The sequence below is a fragment of the Ischnura elegans genome, chromosome 11 (genome assembly GCF_921293095.1).
Source record: "Ischnura elegans chromosome 11, ioIscEleg1.1, whole genome shotgun sequence".
In the NCBI taxonomy this organism is placed as follows: domain Eukaryota; kingdom Metazoa; phylum Arthropoda; class Insecta; order Odonata; family Coenagrionidae; genus Ischnura; species Ischnura elegans.
Genome location: NC_060256.1, coordinates 29,090,591 through 29,114,757, shown reverse-complemented (window position 1 = coordinate 29,114,757; position 24,167 = coordinate 29,090,591). Strand labels below are relative to the sequence as shown.

General features: G+C 39.1%; 2 protein-coding genes across 2 annotated transcripts in view; both read left to right on the top strand.

Moving 5' to 3' along the window:
* LOC124167598 (baculoviral IAP repeat-containing protein 6) overlaps nucleotides 1–3,555 on the top strand; it is a 127,705-nt gene extending 124,150 nt beyond the window's left edge. The window contains exon 63 of the mRNA XM_046545578.1: nucleotides 1,912–3,555. Within this exon, the coding sequence (XP_046401534.1) occupies nucleotides 1,912–2,160 (249 nt within the window). The 3' untranslated portion in view covers nucleotides 2,161–3,555. The remainder of the gene's footprint in view (nucleotides 1–1,911) is intronic.
* Nucleotides 3,556–6,106: 2,551 nt separating this feature from the next.
* The window catches only part of LOC124167780 (beclin 1-associated autophagy-related key regulator), a 135,600-nt gene continuing 117,539 nt past the window's right edge, over nucleotides 6,107–24,167 (top strand). Inside the window, exon 1 of the mRNA XM_046545796.1 lies at nucleotides 6,107–6,320. Within this exon, the coding sequence (XP_046401752.1) occupies nucleotides 6,121–6,320 (200 nt within the window). The 5' untranslated portion in view covers nucleotides 6,107–6,120. The remainder of the gene's footprint in view (nucleotides 6,321–24,167) is intronic.

Sequence of the window (24,167 nt, the reverse complement as noted above, 5' to 3'; positions counted from 1 at the left end):
AAGCCCAGACACAGGGAACTCTGAACGTCTGTCTCTAACTGGATGAGGGAAAGACTCCACAAAACAAGAATAATCAGCAGTCAGAGAAACAATTGTGACAAAATTACAAGTCATGTTGAATCAAAATGTATTCCAAGTAGAAATATTCAAAATTAAAAGTATTGCAAAAAATCTACGATGATGAGTAATAATCTCATAAGGAACATTACCAATAATTTGAAAAGCTAAGTACAAAGCTGTGTATGCCTGCCAGCACCAAAAATGATTTTTGAGAAATCACACCCTCAGTCGACCAATGTCACCGCAACGAAGGCCCATGAGCAAGAGGGCTGCCACAACCAGGAACAGTGGCAGGGTGAAGGGGAGAAATTTAGCAAAAGAGGGCGGAATACTGCGTTGTCCAAGTCAACTGCAACAGTAAAAATTTCCCGGGAAGCACCTGTGTTCACTGAAACCTCTGGAACACTTCTCGTCTTCTAACCAGGGTTTGGAGGAGAACAGCGTACCGCTGGGTTTCCTTCTCTATCTTCTGGGTTGGAGACACAGCCAAGTGGTGTAATGTAGGGTTTAGGCAAGCCATTGGAAGTCAAGGAGGTGAATGGCATTGTAGGATGAGGTCTTGGAGGGGGAGAGAATTATGATAGGGCAAAGTGGAGTACTTCTCACTCCAAACTGGATTCTTATGCCTCAGCACCCACGTCCCCTGGAGGCATTCCTCCGCCGTACTTGCTATATAAGTCTTGATCTCCAGATTGGCTGTTTCGGAGGGCTGCTTCGCCGAGCAGCTTCGGATTTCCGAGACTTAGTCTCTGAGTCTTTGAGTCGAAGGGCCTTTGTGCGAAAATCCTTTGCGCGAAAAGTCCTTAGTAGGAGAAGTTTAGTGGATAAGTTTGGAGGATGTCAAGAGGAATTTCTGGGGGGGGTTTCCAGAATATTTGGGGGGGTTTACTCTAAAAAATGCCACAGGCCTTATGATGTAATATTACTTTGGCTCCTTTCATTCTTTTGCCAAGTTGCACACAGTAAAATGCTAATTCAAACGCTTCACTTGATGCTAAATGAATTTCAATTGTGCATGTATTTGTAGACAAGTGGCAATACTTCAGCAATATGCCCTACTTGGATGCCAAAGGAGTTCCAGCTTAACATATCACAAAATGTTGGGTTGTAGTCATAAACACAAGGCTAAGATGTAGTAAATAACAAGTAGTAAGTTTCCTTAGTACTTTGTCATTCTTTTCCAGATTCTCCCCTTGCTGTTTTAATAATAATCACTCACTATTTCCCTTTGATAGCATAAAAGACTCACCCTCATTTCAGTATGGTACACTCAAGAAAAAAGTCTGCATGAAGGCATGGCTCCCCAACAACTTAAGTTAGTTCCTTTTAGATCTTTACGATCATATAAATCAAAGCAAGATGTTGAACCAGCTTGATTGTACATGATTTCAATCAAGCTCATTCGATGTCTCGCTCCCAACTTCTTTGTTGTCACAGAAGTGAGCAAAACAATAGTAAGTGATAAAATATATAAAAAATAAATTAAAAATAAATATCACATAGTAGCTTTGAGCTGAACAATAATATAATTCTACTCCTATTATATAATGAACTACAAGTCTAAAATTGAATATCAATATATATTCATAAATAAAATGGAGTCAGTATTGAGCATTAACCCATGGAGGTCGAACCTTCACATGCATAATACAGGTAATTATTTTGAAATATTATTTTGGAAAAAAAGGTGCGTCCTATATGACGTCAAATACAGTAAGTTTAAGTAGAAACCCTGGAGAGGTGGTGTCAAGTATGACCTCAAGCATCAAAGCACTGTATACTACTACTTACTGCAACTAAATTATGTAGTTATTTTTCCTATCTGATTTTGTTCATTTTCTGTTTCCTCAGCGGCATTTTCGTCTTCTGAAAGAGGAGCTGGCCAAGCTGAAACCTCCTCCTGGGCTAGAAGACCTGGCCGACTCCCCCCTCGAGCTCTCCTCCCCCGGCTCCCTCTCGGCTTCCACTCCGGCTGATGGCAGTGCCCCTGCGGAGCCTTCTATCTTAAGTGCCACGCTTCCAAGCGAACCCACCAAACCGCAAACACCTGAAGAGGTGGATGCCGAGATGGAGAAGATGGTCTCCAAAGTATGCGAGTGAGGGGAAGAGGAGGCCATTTCCAACCGTGGGAGGAAATTAAAAAGTGTCATTTTGGTTGATTTCGCATCGGAATCTTGCTGGAAAATAATTTTTTGAGAGTTTCTCTCTCTCAGGTGCAGTGCGTGTAAAGAATTAAAAAAAAATTAAGAAAATAGAGACAGAGAAATTTGTGCTGCCGAGGCATGCAGACAAAAGTTTAAATCTGTGTTTAACTCGGTATGTGTTCCTTCTCCTGGCCTGCCAATTGAGAGTCCTCTCCGCATTTTGAATCTTTTGCTTTGGTGTGAATGCTGAAAGGAGTGTAATTTTGTGTGTGCTACTTGCTGTGGGTGTGTGTTGACTGGAAAAAAGTACCCTTGAGTGAAATACTAGGGTGAAGGTGTGTGTGGTTTTGAAAATGGTTGTTATGGTTTTATCCCCCTGTCACAGGATGGGGTTGCCATTGATGGGAATGTGTGTGAGTTTAGAGGACTATTTGGAGAAGCTTATTGACTGTGATTTGGTAAAAGATATTATCTTTTTGATGGTGTGATAAAAAGATCACTGCACCCAAAGGAGCTGCAAAAGTTTAAAATCTCCTCAACCTTCCAAAAACCGTTCATGGATATTGTTTTATGGATGGGTGCATCTTCGTAGGCTTGAAGTTTTGCTTGAGTAGATCCAATATCATGTGTGGCTTACTCAGTGTTTTTTCATGCATTTCATTATTTTTTGAGAATTACTAGATTGAAAACTCTTCAGTTACAGCTCGTTTCATAGAATATGGAAATGGCAAGATAATTCTGTCATTTCGTTCCACTTAATGCCAAGATTCACTTAGGTGAAGGTGAGGGCATTTAGGCATTTATATGCAATTTGTATTTATTTTCCATGAGATGGAATGTAGGTTATTGTGTTACTCTAGCCTTATAATTAACGAAGGGTGTGAGTAATTGCTTCCAATTTGCAACCATCCATATATAAAGAAGCAATAAATTTGGGGATAGTTTTATATTGCTATGGCCAGACCTTTGTTTCTTATTTCACATTTTTAGTGTGCTGGTTATGATTAAGTTGTAATTTTATTGCCTAACATTGTGATTCCCATTTTAGATTAATAACAAGCAAGGAATCAATGGAGCTTTGTTTCTGTGCTGTTCACACATGATACGGGTCTATAGCACATAACATGTGCAGTGCATTTGCTATGAAAAGCTCTGGATTTATAATCAGCTCCATCATGGTTATATAAATATATATCACATGCAAAAAGAATGTTTTCCAAGGCTGTAATCGTGAAAATGTGTAACCTGCTGATTGAAAGATTGAATGATGATTTAATTTGCATGGGAGCAAAATATAGCTGTTGTGACTGATTCAATCTTTGAAAAAATAAATATTTTAATTGTTAAAGAATTATTCATTTCATTAATATTTTGTTTCTTCCGCTCATTTTTAAGCAATTGAAAACATAGGAAATTATTATGTATGTATTTTGATTTGATTGCTTTGAAAACATGATTTAATCCAGCTTGACTTTGTTGATATAATCATTTTTTTTGTATTAATTCTAGGATTTGTATGATTACAAGCATTCAAAGAAATCCAAGTTTGAATCTTGGGCTAAGCCAAAAAATTTGTCATGGCAAACTTCATCCTTGGTGTATGTAGCATATAAAATAAGATGAAACATTGAAAGTAGCTTATGAAGTAAAGAAATTTCAATAATTTAAGGTACATTAAGTTCAGCCAATTTAAACTGGCATCAACTCCTCTGTGCAATGAAAAATAATAGCTGAATACTGGTGAAGCCTTACTTTGAGTAATTTGTGGCTAAGATGACCAAACATATTCAATGATGGACATGGTTTTGGATCCTACCTCAAAAGCAGGAGTCCAAAACGGACTAATCACAGTGAGGACAGATGAATCAACTCGGTAGCTATAAATAATACGTATTTGGAGAGGAAGCTCAAACTTGTGGGAAGGCATAGATTTTTTTCAGGGGGAGTGAGTGCTGAAAGCTGAAATGTATTTTAAAATAGCTGTTGAATTTCACCCTGAATATGGCTACTGCATAGCTACCGCTGCGTGTTAGTGCTCAGTCATTTCATGGAGTGGTTTATTGGTTTCTAATTGCCTGAGCACTCACTGCTGATAGACAAGAGTTCAAATATTAGTTCAAGGAAGCCAATGGTGTGTTGCGAGATGATCCAAAATCCCCTTCATAGCGCTCTTTCAACTTTTCCCTTCAGGATTGCTGAGAATATGCTATACTATGGTCTGCTTCTGTGCTGGGTGAGAGCTAACTCCTGAAGGCACCCGTCAGTATGTTAATTGACATGCTCTGTATTCTGAACTAGGCATCATTTTTATGACATGATCCACTGTTCAGTTTGCCCCGGAGAAATTATTTTTTGCATATTTTACTCCTTCCAAATTATTTTTCAGCAGGTGATAATTTTGTGATTCCGAACTATATAACCTTCATGTAACTGCCAACATAAGTGCTGATTTCTAAGTGGAGAATGCAATTTCATCATTTGATTCCTACACTAGTATGGTATATTTTTGTATTGTTCTCTCATCTTTAACTGATTGTGCTAACGTGCTTTATACACGCAACACTGCTACTCTTGAGGCATCTCCCCACTAATTAGACTAACTTTTTATAAACCTCAAAAGTTTAAATATATACAAGATTTTTTCATGCATGTAAAGCTTGGTTATGTGGAACTCAGCACGTCATTATTTCACTATTTATTCAAAATTAAAAAAAAAACAATGCTCTGAATCTATCTAAATTCTTTAAAATCATTTTCATTGTCTTGAACATTATTTCGTTTGATGTATTTCTTAATGGTCGATACCCTGTTGGTTACTACCATAGAATAAGATTTGGCATCCTTTCAGCCCTTCAAGTTACATGTTGATCTTGTCATAGCTATTTGTGAGCTCTAATTAGAAATCAGTAATTATGTTAGCAGTTACATGAAGTACTAAAGCAATCATGGTGCAAGATATATTGAACAGCTATTGATTGTACGGCAATATGAATGTCCATATGTTGCTGACCCCAGTTAAAGAAGATAAAGCTGAGACTTTCACCATAAATCTGGCTGGAAATCATTTTGCTAGGTATAATTATTTTTCTTGACTCCTACAAAACTTCCAATGGGGTGCAAATAATGGGCAAGATGTCTTTATTCCATCCATAATTCACTATTTGAGAACATGTCAAACTACTTTTTCAAATCTTCCAAATAAACTTTTCATTTCTCTCTAAGAAAATAGAATCTAATCCCTGAGGAGGAGAGACAACATAAGTGGAAAGGTGAACATATTGAATAGTTTGCGTTACACTCATTGTCAGTGGGCTGCTCCTGTGTATAATTAATTGCGAATGCCATCAATGCGAAGTTTTGATGTGGACTGTGACAGTGGCGTAGCAAGGGGGAGGTCCGGGTCCCCACCTACCCTCCCCCCGGAAAAAAAAACAATTTCTCCCCTTCATGTAAGAAAACAAATTATTGAAAAATCATGAATTTACAAAATATTTCTTTGAAAAATGGAGTGTTAAAATTAGTTTAAAACCCTTCACTTAGCACCCTGTTTTTAAAGCGCAGCCTGGACATGAATGCGAGTAGATACTTTCGGTGTCCATGAACTGTATCACCCTGATCAAAGAAAAGAAATAGTGGCGTCCCCACTTAAAGAAGAATTTACTTCATTTTGCAGAATTTTGTTGTTTATAAGTACTAAAAAGATCCTGAAAAATGATTTAAAATAAATCTCTACAATTTAACATCGTTAATTCGTACATAAACATCTTTATTTCATTTCGTAGGCTACCACCTCAAGCAGACAACATCTAGCAGACGAATTTTGTTCATCGATGTGCTTCTGTTTCCATTTTTCCCGTTCGGCACAGCTGGCAACTGGCGCTTTGGATTTTCGCCCTCTGACGTACTGTATTGTAGTATGGCGGCCACCAGTTCGGACGGTAGTAGTGTTGCTCCTACGGATTTTCATTTAACTTCTTCTATAGATGAATCTGCTACGAGAATAAGTTCTAATTATTTGAAGTGCCCTATGTGCAATAGTTCTAGAAGGACATTTTACTGCAAGCAGTGCATTCAGAATGGAGATTTCGTGCATTCTACTCCTCACTATGTTGAAAGGTAAGCTTCGATAATCAGCTGGTCTTCCAAAACAAATACCTACCTCGTCCAAACCCTTATTTAGGTCTGCATCTTGGAGAGATCGTTTTAGTTAAGCTCGTAATTGCAAGTGCTGAATTAGGAATTAGCCGTGCGGTCAATTTTGTGTGCGGTTGTCTATGCCAAAGTATTTTTTCTGCCTTGTGTAAATAGTGTTCATTAAGGCATCATTAATCATGATCAATGAGTTAGTTAAGAACAATCGTCATATTCGCGGTGTTCCTGTTGTTAACATACCAGCGCGAAAATGTGACTACCTAGGGTAGTTTATCAACAGTGCTTCTCGTGTCAAATTTGTATATGGACTAGGATTAAAGTTAGCGTAAGTCCCTGTGATTATTTTTATGATGCATGAATGAAACTGCCGATGAAATTTAGGAAGGCTATCGCATAGCAATCTTCATAGTGAATTTTTTCGTTAAGATTCTTTGCTGTTCATTGTGTATTTGTCAGTAGATGATGTAACGGTGATATTGTCCACACAGATATGTTTATTTGCATTCAGGGTCGAACTATGACTCAAATTATCGTTCACATATCGTTTACTTCGTAACATTTAGCTTCCCTTTGTATGATTTAATAGCTTATTCGCACATTATTTGTTTGCTACTAGTCCTCGCTGTGTGCATTTCTGAATTCATAACTGTCGGTCAATTTCTTGTTCCATTGCGTTATTATTTTTTCAATTTTTCATCGGTAATGGCTGTAATTTAGCGTTCACTTTGCGGAAAATACTCTTGTTTGTTGTCATCGAGGCTGTTTGTTTTCACGCGAGGCAAAGCTCACCGTAATCAATAATAAGCTGTCGGTTAGTATCTGTGAATCTCATCCTGTGTTTCCTTCGTTGGTTTTGTGGGAGGTGCGAATATTTGCGAGATTTGTGTTTCTGTAGTTAAATCGTTGGGAGAGGCAGTTGTGCCAGGAAAATTTGCCTTTTTTGTGGTCCTATTTCTATTCGTGATGGGCAGTGATCATGCGAAACGACGATGCAGTTGAAGCTTATCCGTGTCTTTTTATCGCCGTTTCTCATTCGGAGAACTTTCCGTCGTTGGTGTGCACGGAAAAAAATGGGTACATTCGTTTTATTGCTTACAGTATTGGTTATGCATTGGTGTGTCGTTCTTCTACCTCCCCGAATTCTGTGGATTTCAGGAGGAGTGGCGCAATGTCTCTTGGAATTCATGGTCATAAAATTATCGATTTCTCTTGTTATTGTTTTGAAAGGGAGGTTTTGGATGTTTTTGTTTGTTTAGGTCTGTGCGCAAACATTGCTGAATTATATGCCAGCAAAATGATTGTCCGACTCTTGGTGTTTTGTCATTTGACTGTGATAATTTGAGAAACTAACCCAATCTTAACATTTTGATGTATTTTTGGTGGAAAAAATACGTTTGACGACAAGCAAACGGCGTCGAGAACCACTTCCAATTGTGTTGATCTCTTGGAATGAGAATTGCCTGGTCGCGGGCTTCATACTTCCCTTGGGCCTTAGCCAGGGATACCCTTGAAATTTTGAAGTGACGGTTAACGTGTCCCGACTTGGGGGAGCGGAATTGATACCGCTTTATCTCCTTGCGCCAGAGAAGTGTTTCGGTTTGCTCAGAAACTTCATGTGTGATTGGTATTATATTTCAACATCATGTTTGACTGGCATTCAGAATACCTCTGATTATCGACGTCAACTCTTGAATCCCTCATTCATTTTGGGTCTGGCACTATTTTATTTTATATTCTATATTTTTTTAATTTTATTAACAATAATTTTGTCTTAGTGTAAAGTAGATACTTGCCGACAATTTTCTTTTCTCAGATTGCAAATGCATGCCACTTGTCATGGTGCATTTGCTATTATATTTTTGATGCTTAAATAAGATTTCTTTTGCACATCAGAGGCTTTGGGCTCCGACTTGACTTAATGACCCAGGCCCTAGAGGTTCTATGACTATCCTCTCAAATCTTCCTCGGTTCAATTCGGCGTAAAATTCGGTGCGCTTAATGCATATCCACTTCCCAGCTAAGGGTCGCCAATGATGTTAAACTGTCTCTCTGAACAGATTCGCCCTAATATGTGAAAAATATGGGCCTAAGTGATTCATATGACCTCCAGTTCGAACCCTATGCTCGACTGCATAACATGACAGGAGTAGTCCTATAAAACCTTATCGTACATACAAGCCACCTCGGTTAGGATCAAGACTCAAGAGTATGTGCACGAATTATGACCACTTATGAGTTTGTTATATCTTTCTTGTAAATTTCCTAAGGTTTTGTCTTTGGTCAAATGCTGAAGGTTTACGTTTCTACTAAGGAGAGAGAACTGAAATATGACGATAAACGTGGTCTTATTTTGATGTCAGCAACCACAAGAGCTTTTATATTTGTGCCCGATGACTTTTCACCCTTTGTCAAACGTTTAGATTTATTGTATTGCCAGAACATTCATCTCAAGTCTTGGTCATTCGCTCGCCCTCTGTATGCATTGAACAATGTTTCCTTTGCCTCTAACTGCTGAGAACTCTCTCAAATATACTCAGTACTACCATATTAGTTTTTAAAATTCATTTTCTCCTCTATTGAGTGTGGCCATATCGCACGGAGTGGTATACGGTGTTTATGTTAATAGACAAGCGTCTTGGTTACGGCACAATAAAATTTCAATCATCTGATTGATGTTTTCTTATTCCTAAAATTTGTCTTGAAGAGGTTGTCGCCTGAAACCGTCACCCTTCCTTGATGGCCACCTTGGCCGTTTAAAGGCTTGATCCGAGAGCGACAGCGAATTTCGGTGGTTGGTCACTGGTGAGAGCTGACCGACATCCGATGCCACTCTTGCCGTTGTGGTTAGGTGGGTAGGAGGACTGCATGCGGTAATTGGAGAATGTGGGAAAGTCAGAACCTCTCCAATTGAACTTAACCTCATCTGTAGATTGTTGAGAAACTGGGAGTCGAGTGAAGAACTTTCTCTGATGATTATTTTCGCGCTTCGGCTTGTTTTTTTGGCTCAGCGACATTTTTACGATCACTGTCACCGTTTTGACAATAATGTGAAGTACGGGCCTCGTACAAATGTGATTATAATCGGCACAAATTTCGTTTCTTTGATCAAGTTCTCTATGGCACTATGATCTGGTTCGGGGTCAGTAATGCTCTAGCGCTCACCACCGGCCGCCGGAAAAGCCGTAAAAAATGCCGCCCAGGCCGTAGAATTAAAAAGGGCAATGATTACGTAACGTTCTTTATAGAATCAAAAACAAAGATCGGAATACGTATCTACTATTACTGTTACTGCTAGCGCAATGCCAAACCCAGCCACTACGTGATGGCCATGGAGTACCGTGCATGTTGGCCCTGCGTATAGTGCAAATATTTCCCGAGAGAAAATTTCTTACTAAATCGCTTACTAATTCGGGTTGAGTCTGATATGTAAAGTTTCGTATAAAATTCTGCTTGGGGACCGGGAAAGTTAATGGCTTAATATCAAGGTGAGAGGTGAATCTAACTACTGTTGAGTTGGGATAGGAATGGGCTGTGTGAAAGCAGATGTCGAGCGCTGATTTAAAATATTTCGACACGAGACTAGCCCCAGCTGAAGGTAGATCTTCACCCCACCCCTTTCCGTAGACGCCAAGGTTCTCCCCTACCTTCCTCTCCTACCATTCCTCAAGCTAAGTTCTGGCTACGTGCCTTAGCTGCCTTTTTTTTTTTAATTTGCGTAAAAGGGTGTGGTATGGTTCCACATCCGTTCGGGCCCAGGACCTTGTGTAGCCTTGTGGGATATCCGCCTCCCGATGTGTTTAGGGGGGGTGGCTCTGCACCTGCCCCCCTCCTGCCGAGGGGGAAGCCACGCGCGGCGACGTCCCGTCTCTGTTCCTCATCTCGCCACAGCCTCCTCCCTTTTCCTCCCCCAACGGCGAGGAAATGCTGCAGCCGTCATCCCCTCCCTCCCGCCCAATAGTCTCTTACCGTTCGCTTTAATTCGTCACCGAACCCTGAGTGTGTGATCAAATTTGGCAACCGTTGGTCCGCGAGTACATCTGCATACTACCCCGCAAGCCGACTCGATTGGCGGGAGGTGTTGGGACACCAGCCGTTAACTCCTGGGGAATACGCAAGGAAATTAGGTTAGCGTTGTGATAGATCTGGTGGCCCGTGTTCGACCGAGTATTTATTAAATTATTCTATCGTTTGAGGGTAAACGGATTCCAATACATTTCTGTTCGATGAAGTATCTCCCGTTTTTGTCGGACCTGAAAATTCGAGTATAGTGTGGCACATAGCCGAGGGATCGGCTACCTTTTCGCGCCTTTTGACCGCATATGCTATTTAGAATGGTCAGGTATGGCACGTACACGAGTGTTTTCACGATGCGTTTTAACCAGTAAATAATTTCAAGCTCTACCTATATTAGCAATTAATTAACTCCTTCCTGCTGCTTAATTTTAATGCATTGTATTAATTTACTTGCGATAGTCTTGCGGACCGAATGGAATTGTTTAAGGTGTTCTTTGGTTGCCTATTTGTGGTTACATATTATGAACGTCGGCCTCCCCAAGCCACTTATACCAGCAAGGATGGCTCATAATGATAAATGGAATGACACTGCTGATGGGAGGGATTTTTTTCAGTGGACGCAATTGAAAGGCCAAGGACGCTAAATGAAAGTTAAATATCGACTAGCTAAATAATTTCATTTATGGCGGTACGAGGTGAGTTAAATTTAATGCATCCATTCTCGAATTATCACACTTACGTGTCTCTTGTTCATTATTGGATGTTTCCAATCTTTGCTTCGCCGCTATGTTTTGTTTCTAGGGATTAGGCTGGAGTGACAGATAGTGTGTTGACTTCTAAAGACCGCTATACACGGCGAATGATCACGTGATCATTCACAGGATCATGCGAGCAAAATAGAACATGTTCTAATTTCCACTGAATGATCATGCGCATGAAGGTTCATTCGTGAATTGTTCCGTCATACACGGTGAATGATCATGCGAATGAAATCATTTGCCGTGTATAGCGGCCCTAACTCCCTCGGCCCGAAAGCCCGGAATCGGGGACTTCATTGAGGATGCCCGATCCTTGCTCGATTGCTTATGAGGGCACTAATTGTAGGTACAGAACTCCGTCCGTCGAATAGGGCGTTGGGCCGTGGCGTCTTAGGAGATTTTCGTGTACAGCAAATGAACTTTGCTGTCAGTAGCCTCCACCAATCATCTAGCCACTTTCTGTTTCGGAGCCGATGTAGGCTCGAACATTAGAGTCATTTGTGTACGATTCGGACCGTGGTCACACAAGTCATGAATATATTACCTTAAATCGCATTGATTAACTTTTCATGCATTTATTTTTCCTTTTGCGTGTGCTCTCATGGTTTAGAAATACTAGAGACCAATCCTGGATTTCTGCAATTACGTAGGCGGACCGATCGTGTATTCAGTTCAATGGGCTTATCGCTTAATCGTTGCACGCTCTCGACTCCTGAATCGATGGCCGTGGGTTGTGTTGAAAAATTAATTGAAGGGGCTGCTACGGTTTTCCGAGTGGTATGTCTTCTTTACTCAAAGTTACTACCTGTCTGAATTATTTATAGTGTTTAAGAATATGCATATTTATCTTGAGTATACATAGGAATCTCCGGAGTCTCTGGCTTGTTTTCTTCATTTGATTCCCATAAATAAATAAATAAATAAATAAATAAATAAATAAAATTAAGTCGGGATAAGTACCATTGATTTTTATGTTTCACGCTGCGAATTTATTTTAGGCTCTAGTATACATCCGTTTTTTGTTATGATGCTATCAAAGGATTAAATTTCATAAAATTAACTTTCATTTAATTTACTTCAACATACTAAGTAGAGTACTGGATTTGGAGCCTTAATTTTTGTTGTTTCTCTATGGAAACAAGTTGCAAGTGTGCTATGTTGTTAGGTGGGTAATGTTTGGAATACGTAATAAGTCGTGTGAAGGCGGTCGCACGATCACTGGTTCCCAAGAATTGAAGCCGATGTCTCTCGAGTGAATGAGCCATTCTGTCATCTTTAAGCACGTTACGTAACTGCGCTCCGAGGAGACTTCTTTTGGTGTGAGCCAATTTAGTTAATTTGCGAAACAGTGCCTGAAAATGATGTGCCCTAAATTGCCCCTGCTCCGTTTGCTTTAATGGTAGCAGAATAATTTTATTGGTACTTTGCGAACTGCTAACTCAGTGTTTCCTCTGAAACAGACTATTGTTAAACGGAATAGATAAGAAGTACTTGGTGTATGTATTACAAATAAATGCTTACTTTTTTCTTAGGGGTCTAGTGTTGAAAAATGCAATGTTTGAAACTACGTCATAATGCTTGTTTATAATTATTTGTGGGTTATATCCTTAGTGCCTTCCGTTAATGTCCGGAAATTTATGTTCGTGTTTATTTCTTGAACGTGGATGGAAAGACGATATAAATTGGTTTTCCAGTAAATTGCCATGCGTATTTGATGATTGTAGAGGTACACGGTTATTTTTTTGTAAAGGAACTAATTATGTAGATGGCTAGGCACACTAGGTGCTGGATCCGTCATGAATCTCCTTTATGGGTGGGAATTATTCAGGGAATAAACGCTAACGCCAGAATGGTGGCTTAAAAGGTGCCAGACTGTAAACTTCTAACTGCATCGCTTTTGAATTCCTATTTTTGAATTTTAAAATTTTCGAAACCGTTAAGTTACATCGGATTGGAAGGGTTAGAGGACATTAGAAGCCTCTCGTGATAAAAACTCGTTCTGCATATCCGTAGTGTTATTCCTTTCTCGTACTTTACATGTCTGGCCAGTGAGGAAGTGGTCTTAGTTGGCTTGATGGGGATAAGAAGATAGTGTTGGGGGAAGTGGTTGGGCAAATGAGCGTGTGCATTCAAGGTAATTATGGTAAGGGTCCCCACGGTTCGAGGGAATCCAAGGTGAAGTTGATAATCTCGAGTAGGCTATGGAAGGTGGTTGGAAAATATATATTTTATGGGTGACATTTTGTATAGAAAATGGAAATACTTGTGAGAATATAGTGGTAATAACGGATGATTGGAGCAACGCGCCATTTATATGTTCAAAAAATGACGTTACGAGTAAGATATACTTAATCGTGAAGCACCATTTAATCGCCGCCCTTCATTTCATGTTCACCGACCCAAGTTTCGGCAGCTCCGGGCCATTTTCTAGTTAGGGAGTGGGTGGTGGTAACCTAGGAAATCCGAAACTGGATCGGATCAGTGGCGTAACTATTGAGGGGGCGATAAGGTGGACAGATCCCCCCAAAGCCTCAGAGAAATAAAAATAATATTCAAAATTATTGTCTAGTTTTGACTTATAGTAAATTTTAGCGTAACCTTTTAATGAAATCCTAATTTTAAGTGCTAAAATTATGTAAAATGTATTTTCAGGGATGTCATTTTTCCAAAATTTTCCTAAAGAGTGATGAGAGAGGTGATGGGTGGGAGGTCGCCCTTCACCACCCCCTCTCACCCCCCCCCCTCCAAAGCATATTCCTAGTTACGCCACTGGGTCGGATTACATTAAAATAATTGAGTTTTCAATTTTGTTTCACTGTGAAGAATTGTAATATTCATTAAGTACCGCCTGCGACGATTTCTTCCATGAGTAATGATATAACTATGTCCGTGGGGGGTTCTCTTTTGGAAAGCCTGTTTTTGAGTGCGTCGCGATATTTGGAAAATACAACCGGTCGAGCAGGTGTGATTCGTTTCCGTAAGTGTGGTTGTTTGAGGCGTAGAACAAATGTCAGCGGGGATGACAGGTAAGTGGGTTAAAATTAATTCAGCAGATGTTAGCGGAATAATTAAGAACGAGGGTCTCTCTGATGGGAACAGCTGATCGGAGTAGCGTGAAAACGAAGTTTACAATGTTGCGGGAGAGCGATGGGCATCAGTTAGACGGAGTGACCTGTGAAAATGACCTCTCAAGGGTCGCGTGGACATGGCGTTGAAAGATGACGCCAGCACTCAGACATGTCAAGTCTCTTGCAAAAGTAAAATATTAGCGGAAGCGAATTCGATAAATTTCTCATCCAGCATCTGAGGTGGAATTTGCCTTCTCGAGAAATGTACTGCAGCATCATAGCTGTATCTTTTGACGTCACGTAGTGTGTTTACGTATCCATGTGCGTTGCTATAGAGCTGAGGAATTACGTATTTATTTATCTCGTCTGTGGTTTTATGTCAACTCGATGCTACAAAAAAAATTGGAAGCAATACTAATTAAATGTAACAAACTACTGTTTCCAGAGTCACAAGCTTAATGGATCACACGAATACATCGAGACGAAGGCATCTGTGTTACGCAGATGTATCCGACCTTCCTTTGCCGAAATAAATTTATTTCCCAAAATAACCAATGACTCTTATATTTGTTATCATTGACCATTAAAATCTTGGCAAAGCAATTATGGACGGTTGATCAAACTGCCCTATCGATATCAACTCGATAAGACAGGCTATTTCCCTATTTTTATGACACTTTTATGTGTTTATCATCACTTGTAACACTGTGGAGCTCAACATTTTCATTTTTTTGCTAACAAGTCACCTTGAAAACTTTCGCACCCTAACGGTGCGGTTCAAACGCGACAGTGCTATTTTCAATGGTCGTGACGTTACTTGTCCGACAATCGAACTGCCTACATTGATTCTAACATACCCGTCAGAAAATTTTATCGTTTCTTACTCTACTTAAGAATAGAGTAAGCACTATTTTGATGCAAATCGCCTAGAGATCGGATGAGCTGTTACTTAGCTAAGCTGCTGCAAAGTCGGGTATAGTATACTTTTAAAATGGACCGTAGGTTACAGGATCAATGAACGAAAGAAACCATTATGGTTGAGTTGAGTTGCCTACATCTACAAATCTACATCTACAAATTACCCTGCGAGCCACCTCTAGGGTGTTTGGCAGGGGGTGCCTTTTATTTTATTCATTAATTGTATTTTATGACGTAGTTTATATCGATCTTTACTGGTCTATATCATTATTCGAAGAATCTTTGAAAATAATTAGCCTTTAGGTTTTTATGGAGTCGTCATGAGTTCTAGAGTTATAATGATTATGGTACGAAACTTATGGCACACTCCTATTTTGGAGGCCTGTGTGTCAACATAGTGTTTAACTTGGCGTGGTGTCCAGGAGCACTGAAGCGAACAGAAGTCCGAACTCTTAACCGGTTCTTTCGACCCCTATAGGGCCGATGAAGCCTCTCTGGGGGTGTTAGGATAGGGACGCCCTGTCACGCGATCCCTCGAAATATAACCTCGTACCCCCTTTCGATTAGGGTGCGGGGTTTCAACGGACTTGCTAGTCCTCCCTACAATTTTTTAACTCCAGATACGTATGGCTACTGTGATTATCTAATTTTAGGCAACGTATCCATGATAGTGTAGTTAGAGTTGCAAATTTATTGCATAGCATTGCATATGAACCGGATTTTAATTTTGGGTTCGCTTGTGGAAATTGATTATTCCGATGGAAAAAATATTCCACGTAAAAATAAGAAGATAAGACTAAGGAGTGGAGTGGGAAGCTGCGTTAAAACAATGCTAGGTTAACTGAACAATGCTGATGGTAGTAGGGAGAATTATGAGGGGTTTTGGGAAGAAGGATGACTAGGCTATACAATTAATTAGTAAAAAGTAGAGTGATGATTAGGCTATAAATTTGATTAATAAAAAAAGATACGACCTAGTAACTTTCCATCCTGTTTATTTTTTCCTAAAGTTTTCTTTCTTCACTTAATGAGTTTTCTCTTGAAATTGACGTCTTACACTTCGAAACCAGTCGATGACATGCAACATGGATAATTTATTAGTTCAATCAATTTTTAAGAAGATGTATTTTCACAATGTGAACTCGTCTATTTATCGGATTTAAATCATCATTCATTGATCGTAATCGGAATGTCAGTACACTGCGCCTTCCATTTATCTCTTAACCAAGCTAGTTTCTTCGTGTCATGGTGTTCATATTTCTTGCGTCTGGATTCGCATGCCTGAAATACTTATATATATCGTTTTTTTCGTAGGACTTTTCCTTCAACGTTTTCTCTTTTCTCCTCCAACGTATTCGCCATGTCTTATAACATGCCCCATATACCGGATCTTCCACTGGCTCATGGTGCTCCGTAACTCATTTTCTTCTGTCAATATTTCAGACTTACTCTCTACCTATTTTCTCTATCTATCCGTCCATTTAGCACCAGATATTGGAGGTTTGTAATCGTTTCTGAACAGCTTTTCCTGTGATCGCTGATTCTAATTTATGCAATGTATTAGGAAAGAGGACGGGGAAAGGACGGAGGCGTCCGAGATGCGGGTAAGGAGACGAGTGGAGAGGTTGTAGTGGACGGAGAGGGTGAGGAGGAACGGCGAAGTGCTGGACATGGTGGCTAAGGAGTGGAAGCCTCTGGATGAGATACAGAGAAGACGGAAAGTTTGGATTGAGGGAGTTCTGAGCGAGGACGGGGTGTTAAAAACAGTGTTAGAAGGAAGAATATTAGGTAAGCGATGGAGGGAGAGGAAGAGAATAGAATTTGTATCAGATACAATCGATACAATGAAAGGCACTAAGCCTTATTTTTAATTGAAGACGGAATTTCCTCTATCACAATGCATTTTTTTCAGGGAAGCTAAACAAAATGAAGGAGATGAGTGCGATAGCTAGAAGTCCTAGCTGGGAGGGGGGAGACGCGGTCCGTATCTCTTCTAATCTGAATAATGTTCCTTGTAACCCTAACTTAACCGTTTGAATTCTTTAATAATACTTATTTTCAAACTTGTGTAATTCAGTAGTGTTTAGGTTTGAACAAAGTCGCATTATATAAAATCTTTTATGGCATGGCGTGGTGGAAATGCAATAACTCCATGATAAAATATAAACTTCAAATGGTAATTTCACACTTTCATATTAAACTCCACTGTCGACCATGGTATCGACATTCTATGTCACCTTGAAAATGACATTAAATGTCGAAACCACGGTCGGTGGTGTGTTATAAAATAGATAACAAAGAGTGTAATTTAACATTTGTCGTTAATATTTTATCATGGATAGAGTCGTATCACTTTGTCTAAAGAGATGAATGGGCGATGGGGTGCAGATAGGGGTGTGCAGAAGGAGCGGTTGCCAACTGCCCCTGCCCCTCCCAACTTTTCCCCTGTGGGCCACACGCGAGAGAAGGCTCTGATTGCTACCGGAACACCCGCGTCGGTCGCCATGCATGTATTTTGGGATCAGGAAGAAAGTCAGCCGCTCGAAGCGCATGGAAGGAGTGAAGGCTCGCTTCCTTCCTCGAAATTCGTAGAGAACGCCGTGGCGAAACGAGGTCGCCCGACAGAAGGTCTAGGATGCGACGATGTTGCCAACGATAGGCCGTTGGAAAAACTAGGGAAAAAAGGTTCTCATTGTGCGTTGGAAACGAGAATGAAATTGTGATAAGTCAGCCTTTTCAAACGCATACCTCCCTCTCAACCGGCATTTTTAAGGGGGATTGCTCGCCTATAACTAGTGTTATGATCTTGAGGAAAAGATTAATCGACCGAATAAGTGATGAGGAAGTGCTAAGAAGGGTGGGAGGAAACAAGACAACTCCTCTTAAAACCTTACGGAGAAGAACGAAGAACTTAAAATTAGTTGACCGCATATTGAGACATGATGGCCTGATGAAAGCAATCGAAGACGGAAAGGTGGAAGGGAAGTAAGGGACGGCTGCGAGTGAGTTACATAGAACTTGTCATAATAAAGGATCTAAAAGAAATGAAATACGTCGCTATGAAAATGAAAGCAGATAGGAGAGAGGAATAGAGCTGCGTCAAACCAATCTTAGAATTATTGACTAATGTTGATGATGACTTGAATATTTCAGGGTAAATAGAGTATTCTCTATTGAACATTTGCCTGTATCTGAAAGAATACAAATATTACACCTGAGTAAGTTTTCACATTTTAGGCAATTTTTATAGAAACGTTTTACTTTATTTTCCTTTGGGACAAAAAGCAGGCGTTTTTATCGTCTATATCCACCTGCTCTGATGCAGTGTCCTCTCCAAAATGATATCTCGTTAAAGCTGCGTGGATTGGTCTTCCATCGTCGAATGGAAAGTGAATGCTAGATTTCATTTTTGGTGCTTTTTCTACAAACTGGCTGTCTATACATTTTTAAAAGTAAAAACGCGAAAGTTTTCTTTTGGGTCGCGCAGTCGCTAACGTACCTCCTTTTTTTAATGACAGTGATTCGGAAGCGCACGCTCGCGTGCATCTAAGTGTTGTTTCGTTTTCGCTTCAGCTGATGCGCGACGAGTATATTTTTATCGGCCTCTATCTCCTCTGCTCGTAGCATTGACACTTTCGTGTTCCGTTTTATCTCGAACGCGACGGACTGCGCGGCAGAGCTTCAAGTTTAAGGACGATAATGCGCCGAGTCATACGATGGCATCTCAGTGTTTCCTGGGTGACGGACATTTTTTTTGCCGTTGAGATATCATGTTTTCGTCTTCTTCCCTGCGTATCTTCTTCGCAGAAAATGGAATTTACGCCTCGGCGGACGATTTCCGAGATTTGATGTGCGAGGTTAACATGAGTTCAAGTAAGTTATCCATCTCAATTTCGAATTTTTGGTAGAAGGCACACAATACCCATGGAAAATCGTCGCTGTAGACAATCCCATTTTCACTTTCCGTAGTTTTACGCACGTGGTTTGGCACTTAAAATTTTCAATACCTACAACGTAGGTAGATCCGTGCAGTCGCAACTACGCATTGTTAATTTCAGTTTTACTTTATATAGGAAAAATAGAGAACGTAAAAAAGTTTTTTTTTTCGTTTTTCCACATCAATAAGATCCCATTGCAAAACACAGATTGTATATTTTAATGGAAATTTATTAGTATGTCCTCCTTTTGATGTACTGCCATTTATTATCGTTCACAAATTTCAGTTTTCCTTGTTATATATTCTGAAAGTTAGATTTTTTAAGTCGAAAAAAATCGTCTTAACTTCGTGGTCATGCCAGTTTTTTCGTTGACAAGAGGAGAAATTACTTAGGCAATAGAGTAAAATAAACTACATGGTGTTCTCTTTTCGGATTTTAGTCACAATTAAAAATGAAACACTTCGTTTTTACGCTCTATAGTTCTCTGAAATGAATAAATCCCAAGAAGGCCGACGCTTATTCATTATTTTTTATAATTTAACTGGGGAATAATAAATCGTTTCCTTGGAATTGGTAATTAAATTTTGTTTTGAAATGCAACTGGTAAAGTGTTACAGTCTCTGTTTTCGGCCGTGCGTTCTGATTGGCTGAAAGACCTTCATTGTTTCAGCGACGGAGAAAGGGATGTATCGAGTGATTGAGAAAGGAATGGGATTTCCATCCCTGAAGCCACCTGGATTGCGATCATTGGTACGCCATCATTGGCGCGATTGCTGGAGCTGTCGCTCGGAAGGGACGAAAAAAATGTTCGTTTGATACAGGCTGTAGACGCCGCACGCCAGGCTAGAAGAAAAAGCGAGGAAAAGCCGTCTCGGCAGATAACCCGCGCCCGTGTAACGCAGGGAGCGCGAGCATCTTCGCCGGGCGTTCGGCGCTTTTTCGCGTGGTGGTTCTGAGTAACCGATTACGATTGCGTGCCTTTTTTCGATAGCTCTTCGCAGAAAAGGACTTAAGAGATGAATGATTGCCAGTCGATTCGAGGCGCATTCAAATAAGGTCAATAGCCCTATCTCTCACTTCATGAGAAAAAGTTTAATGAGGTAGACGGTTAATATCGGAACTCTTTTCACTATATTTCAGCGAACTTCCCTGCATCGTGAAAGATTTGAAAGAAAGTTGGTTTGCTCAGGTTCATGAAAATCCATGTGGGTGAAAGTTATTCCCCTTATTAAATATATGATTGAATCGGAAATTAATAAACTTTATTTTTTTTTTATTTTTCATAATGGAAACATTTCCGGAAGTTTAGCCTGAAATCATCAGTTGTAATTATTGAATAGCTAAATTTTGTTATGTCCACTGAATGATATTTGAATCCCGTTTTGCTAGATTAAAATAAAATTTTAGAGGAAATGACGAAGGTTAATTGCTCCATCGTGAGTATTCAACATTTCCTTCAAGTTGGTTCTCTAGCAATCAATTTTTATCGCTTAGTTAATTTTCACTGATTTATTCTCACCTAGGTTCAGACTGTTATGCAGCTATTTTCAACGTTTTGAATATAATTGTGGCATGATAAGATTGTAAAATTGTTGGTTGTTATAATTGATCTAATTAGTTTAATTGTTCAAACTTATGCTATATTGAACTTGACCCTGCGAATTTTGTATTCTCTTTCGATTTTTCTCAGCTTATTCACAGTACTGTGGGCATATTTTTTTGGTTCCTTTCATAACATTTTCCTAATTTAAATCTGTTCATCATGGTTTGTGTTTATCGTTATGTTTTTGTAACATGTTATTTTAGTAAAACAGTGTCGTTGTGTTTCGCGAATGATATAGACAGTACCCTTAAGTCAGGACAAACTTCACAATCTCAGCTTGTGTAACATTTTTCTCAGCTTCCGGGACATAAGATTTCCTTGAATGATAGTTAAGAGGATATTTTTGAGAAACATAATGCGCTTAAACGAGTTCTCTCGCGTCCATCTTAACCTTTTCTCGTTTTCCTTTCAAAACTGTCCCCTTATTTTCGCTTTCTCCTGAATTTCATCACTTTGCGTAATTCCAAAACATTCTATTCAACTTATATTTTCCGTTGTCCACTGGATTAGTCCAAGGTATGGTCAATCTTTGATTTGATATTATATTCTTCTATTGTAACTAATTAACAATTCGTAATTATTATTGTATTACTCATTTTCAGTCATGACACTATCTCCGTGACTGCTTACATAGTTACCTTATTAGCTGTTAAGAGTAAATATGTATTCTGTTTTATTTCATCAATTTATCAGCAATTGACCGTTGGTATTCCACGGCTGCTATTGCATGATATCTTGAAGATGCACTTCTTGAAAATGGTTTTCAATTAATTTTGGCGTTTAATGCATCAAGTTCTTTTTTTATAATAGCCACTATGTAAATTTAATTTTGTTCATGCTGATAATGGTTTTTATTTTGCTTGATTAGAAGATTGAGTAAGCGACGACCATTAAGCATATATCCACAGTGTACTTCGAAATAGGGAAAGTCAGATCACGAGATTTCAAAGAAGGGCATATTGCCCCTAATCACATTAAGTGACGCGCCGTAGGCGCGATATAGCTGTCCCGATGAACCAAGTTCACCCTAACGAGCCAGTTAACAATGGATTAATTATTGTGCGCATTTGTTTGTGTTGTGTGGGTAAGGGTGTGTTTGTGTGAGCAGAAACTTAAACCTATAATTGAACATTTTCATAGATTATAAAGATGGCATTTTCTTAAATTTTTAATTATTTTAATTGATTTTTTGAAGTTATTAATTATTTTTGTTTTGGCTCTATATAATTTTTAGAACATTTTATTCTTTCTTTATTATAATAACTTTTTTAATAAATTGGAGAAATTAAGTAGTAAATGGGGAAGTGGGAGAGAGAGTTTACTGGGATAAAGATAAATCAAAGAAATATGTATAAGCTATGTCAGAGGAGATGGGAAACAGGTATGTGCCGTGGACTATGATACATGTGAGGGAAATCAGGGAAAATCGCAGTTGTTTTAAGAAAAATTTTGGCAACCCGAAATTGGACGGATAGGTCAGTGGTCGGCGGCCCCCAACTTCACGAAGAAAATGTATTCTGTTTTATTTACTAATTTATCAAAAAAATGACGCCTACCAGCCAAATTGGTTTGTTCTCTCGTTATTTATTTTCACTAAAATTTTCAGTGCTGGTTGTCGTACTGCGTGAAGAAAACATAATGGAAATCATTGTTTTTTCAGGATAACGTCACGGAAAGATGTGAGGATTTTTTCACTCTGTACTGTAATAACAATGGTATTGTTGTGTGTTGAAGTGGGACTCATTGCTATTGCGTAATAAAGACAGTTTTTGCTGTTTCTGTGGTAAAATTGATTTTTTTTTTATTGCACAGCTTCCGAAAAATTCGCACATGGTTGTGTCTTTATTTCTTAATGCGCACTTATGCTAAAGAAAGAATAAAACGTGGCTTGGCTAATTCGCCGAAATTGACATCCGTGGAAACGCTGATCGTTTATTTTTTTTATAACCTTTCGATTTCGTGTTCGAACAATGGAAGGATTGCATTAATTATTTCTATATGAAGTCCGGAAAAGTATTCTCTTGATATTCCTGTCATCATGGTTTTTAATCGTAAGGCTATAATTGGATTGTTAAGGCTATTATTCTGTCAAGGACTAGATTGGTGTCGAGTGTGGTTTCAAGTCGAAATTATTCTAGAATTATTCTAGCGTGCATTGACCCTGGAGGTTCATCACGCTTCTAAGATGGCTGATTTATGGATAGAGGAAAAAATATTATTCTTCGCCTCAATTTGTGTGCATTGTGTGTGACGCTGTGAAAGCTTTTTTATGTAATGTTCTTTCTTTGAAATCTTGCGTTCTAACTCTCTCTCATTCGAAGGACATAGGATCATTGTCTTGTGTTACCTATTTTTGCTTCTTATTTAATCTCGTAATGAGAAAGAATAGTTACTATATTTTACCGTTGACTATATTTTAGCGGGTATTTACTTTGGCGTAATTGCCTGTGGAAACTGAACATAATGAAGAAGTATTGGTAGTGTGTTGCAAACGTTTTATTTTTCCGTAAATTTTTCGTATAGGTATAAAAGGGGCATTTGGGCTAGTATTAGTAGTTCCTCTCGCAATAGTTTTCTGCGACATATATACCATATAATTCCTTCCATTTAAACTGCAAAAACAACTCGGCGTTTGCTGATGATATTTAAAATGTTAGAAGAACGGACGGATGGTGCAAGTTTATTGAGGATATTGTTTAGATGGACCCATCCAGTTCTTTCATCCAAATTGCCATTTACCTGTGTAATCGCCATTGTGTGTGCATTTACTTTGAATGCATTGCACTTTTTTTTACTTCCACAGTACAAAAATGCTTAGGTTTTTTTGTTGTCCTGTGTCCAGACGAAAATTGTTTCCATCGGGCAGTTTTTTTTTCTAAAATAGTTTGTTGTGTAGATCATGGATGTGCGAGTAGTTCTATTTGATCTCGAATCTAGTTTCAAGTAGAGTTTTGACTAATCGCGAGTATCAAGTCAAGTCGAGTCGTATGAGCTGCGGTAATTACTAGACGAGGCAAAATCATAATGTATGTACCAACATACTCACATTTTTCCTATCCCATGTTACGTTTTCACTTCTGAACACTTGTCCTGATGTAAAAGGGAAAATGTTGGTGGTAATTGTGTAGGAATTAGGAGATGATGAAAATTAATGTGTCGTGAGCAGTACCAATACGGCAATTGAAATTGGCTTTAGTACTTTTTCAATAGTGTAATTATGTATTCTTCCTCGACTTTGCTGATATCGCTCACTGTTGGCAGTTTTCTGAACTTACTGGCCTCTTCAGCTCTATAATATATAACTACTCGTCTCGAATTTTCGAGTACTCGCCCATCCCTATTGTATGTATAAAAGCAATTATTTATTTAATGTCTTCATTTTCCTCATTGGAAATTTCAGCCTTAATTTTTACGTCTTAAGTGAACAGATTTGGTGGAAGTATAGAAAGAAGTCACCGTTTCATTCAGCCATCAAGTTCTTCTATAATTGAAACTTCTCAACTACATGAAAG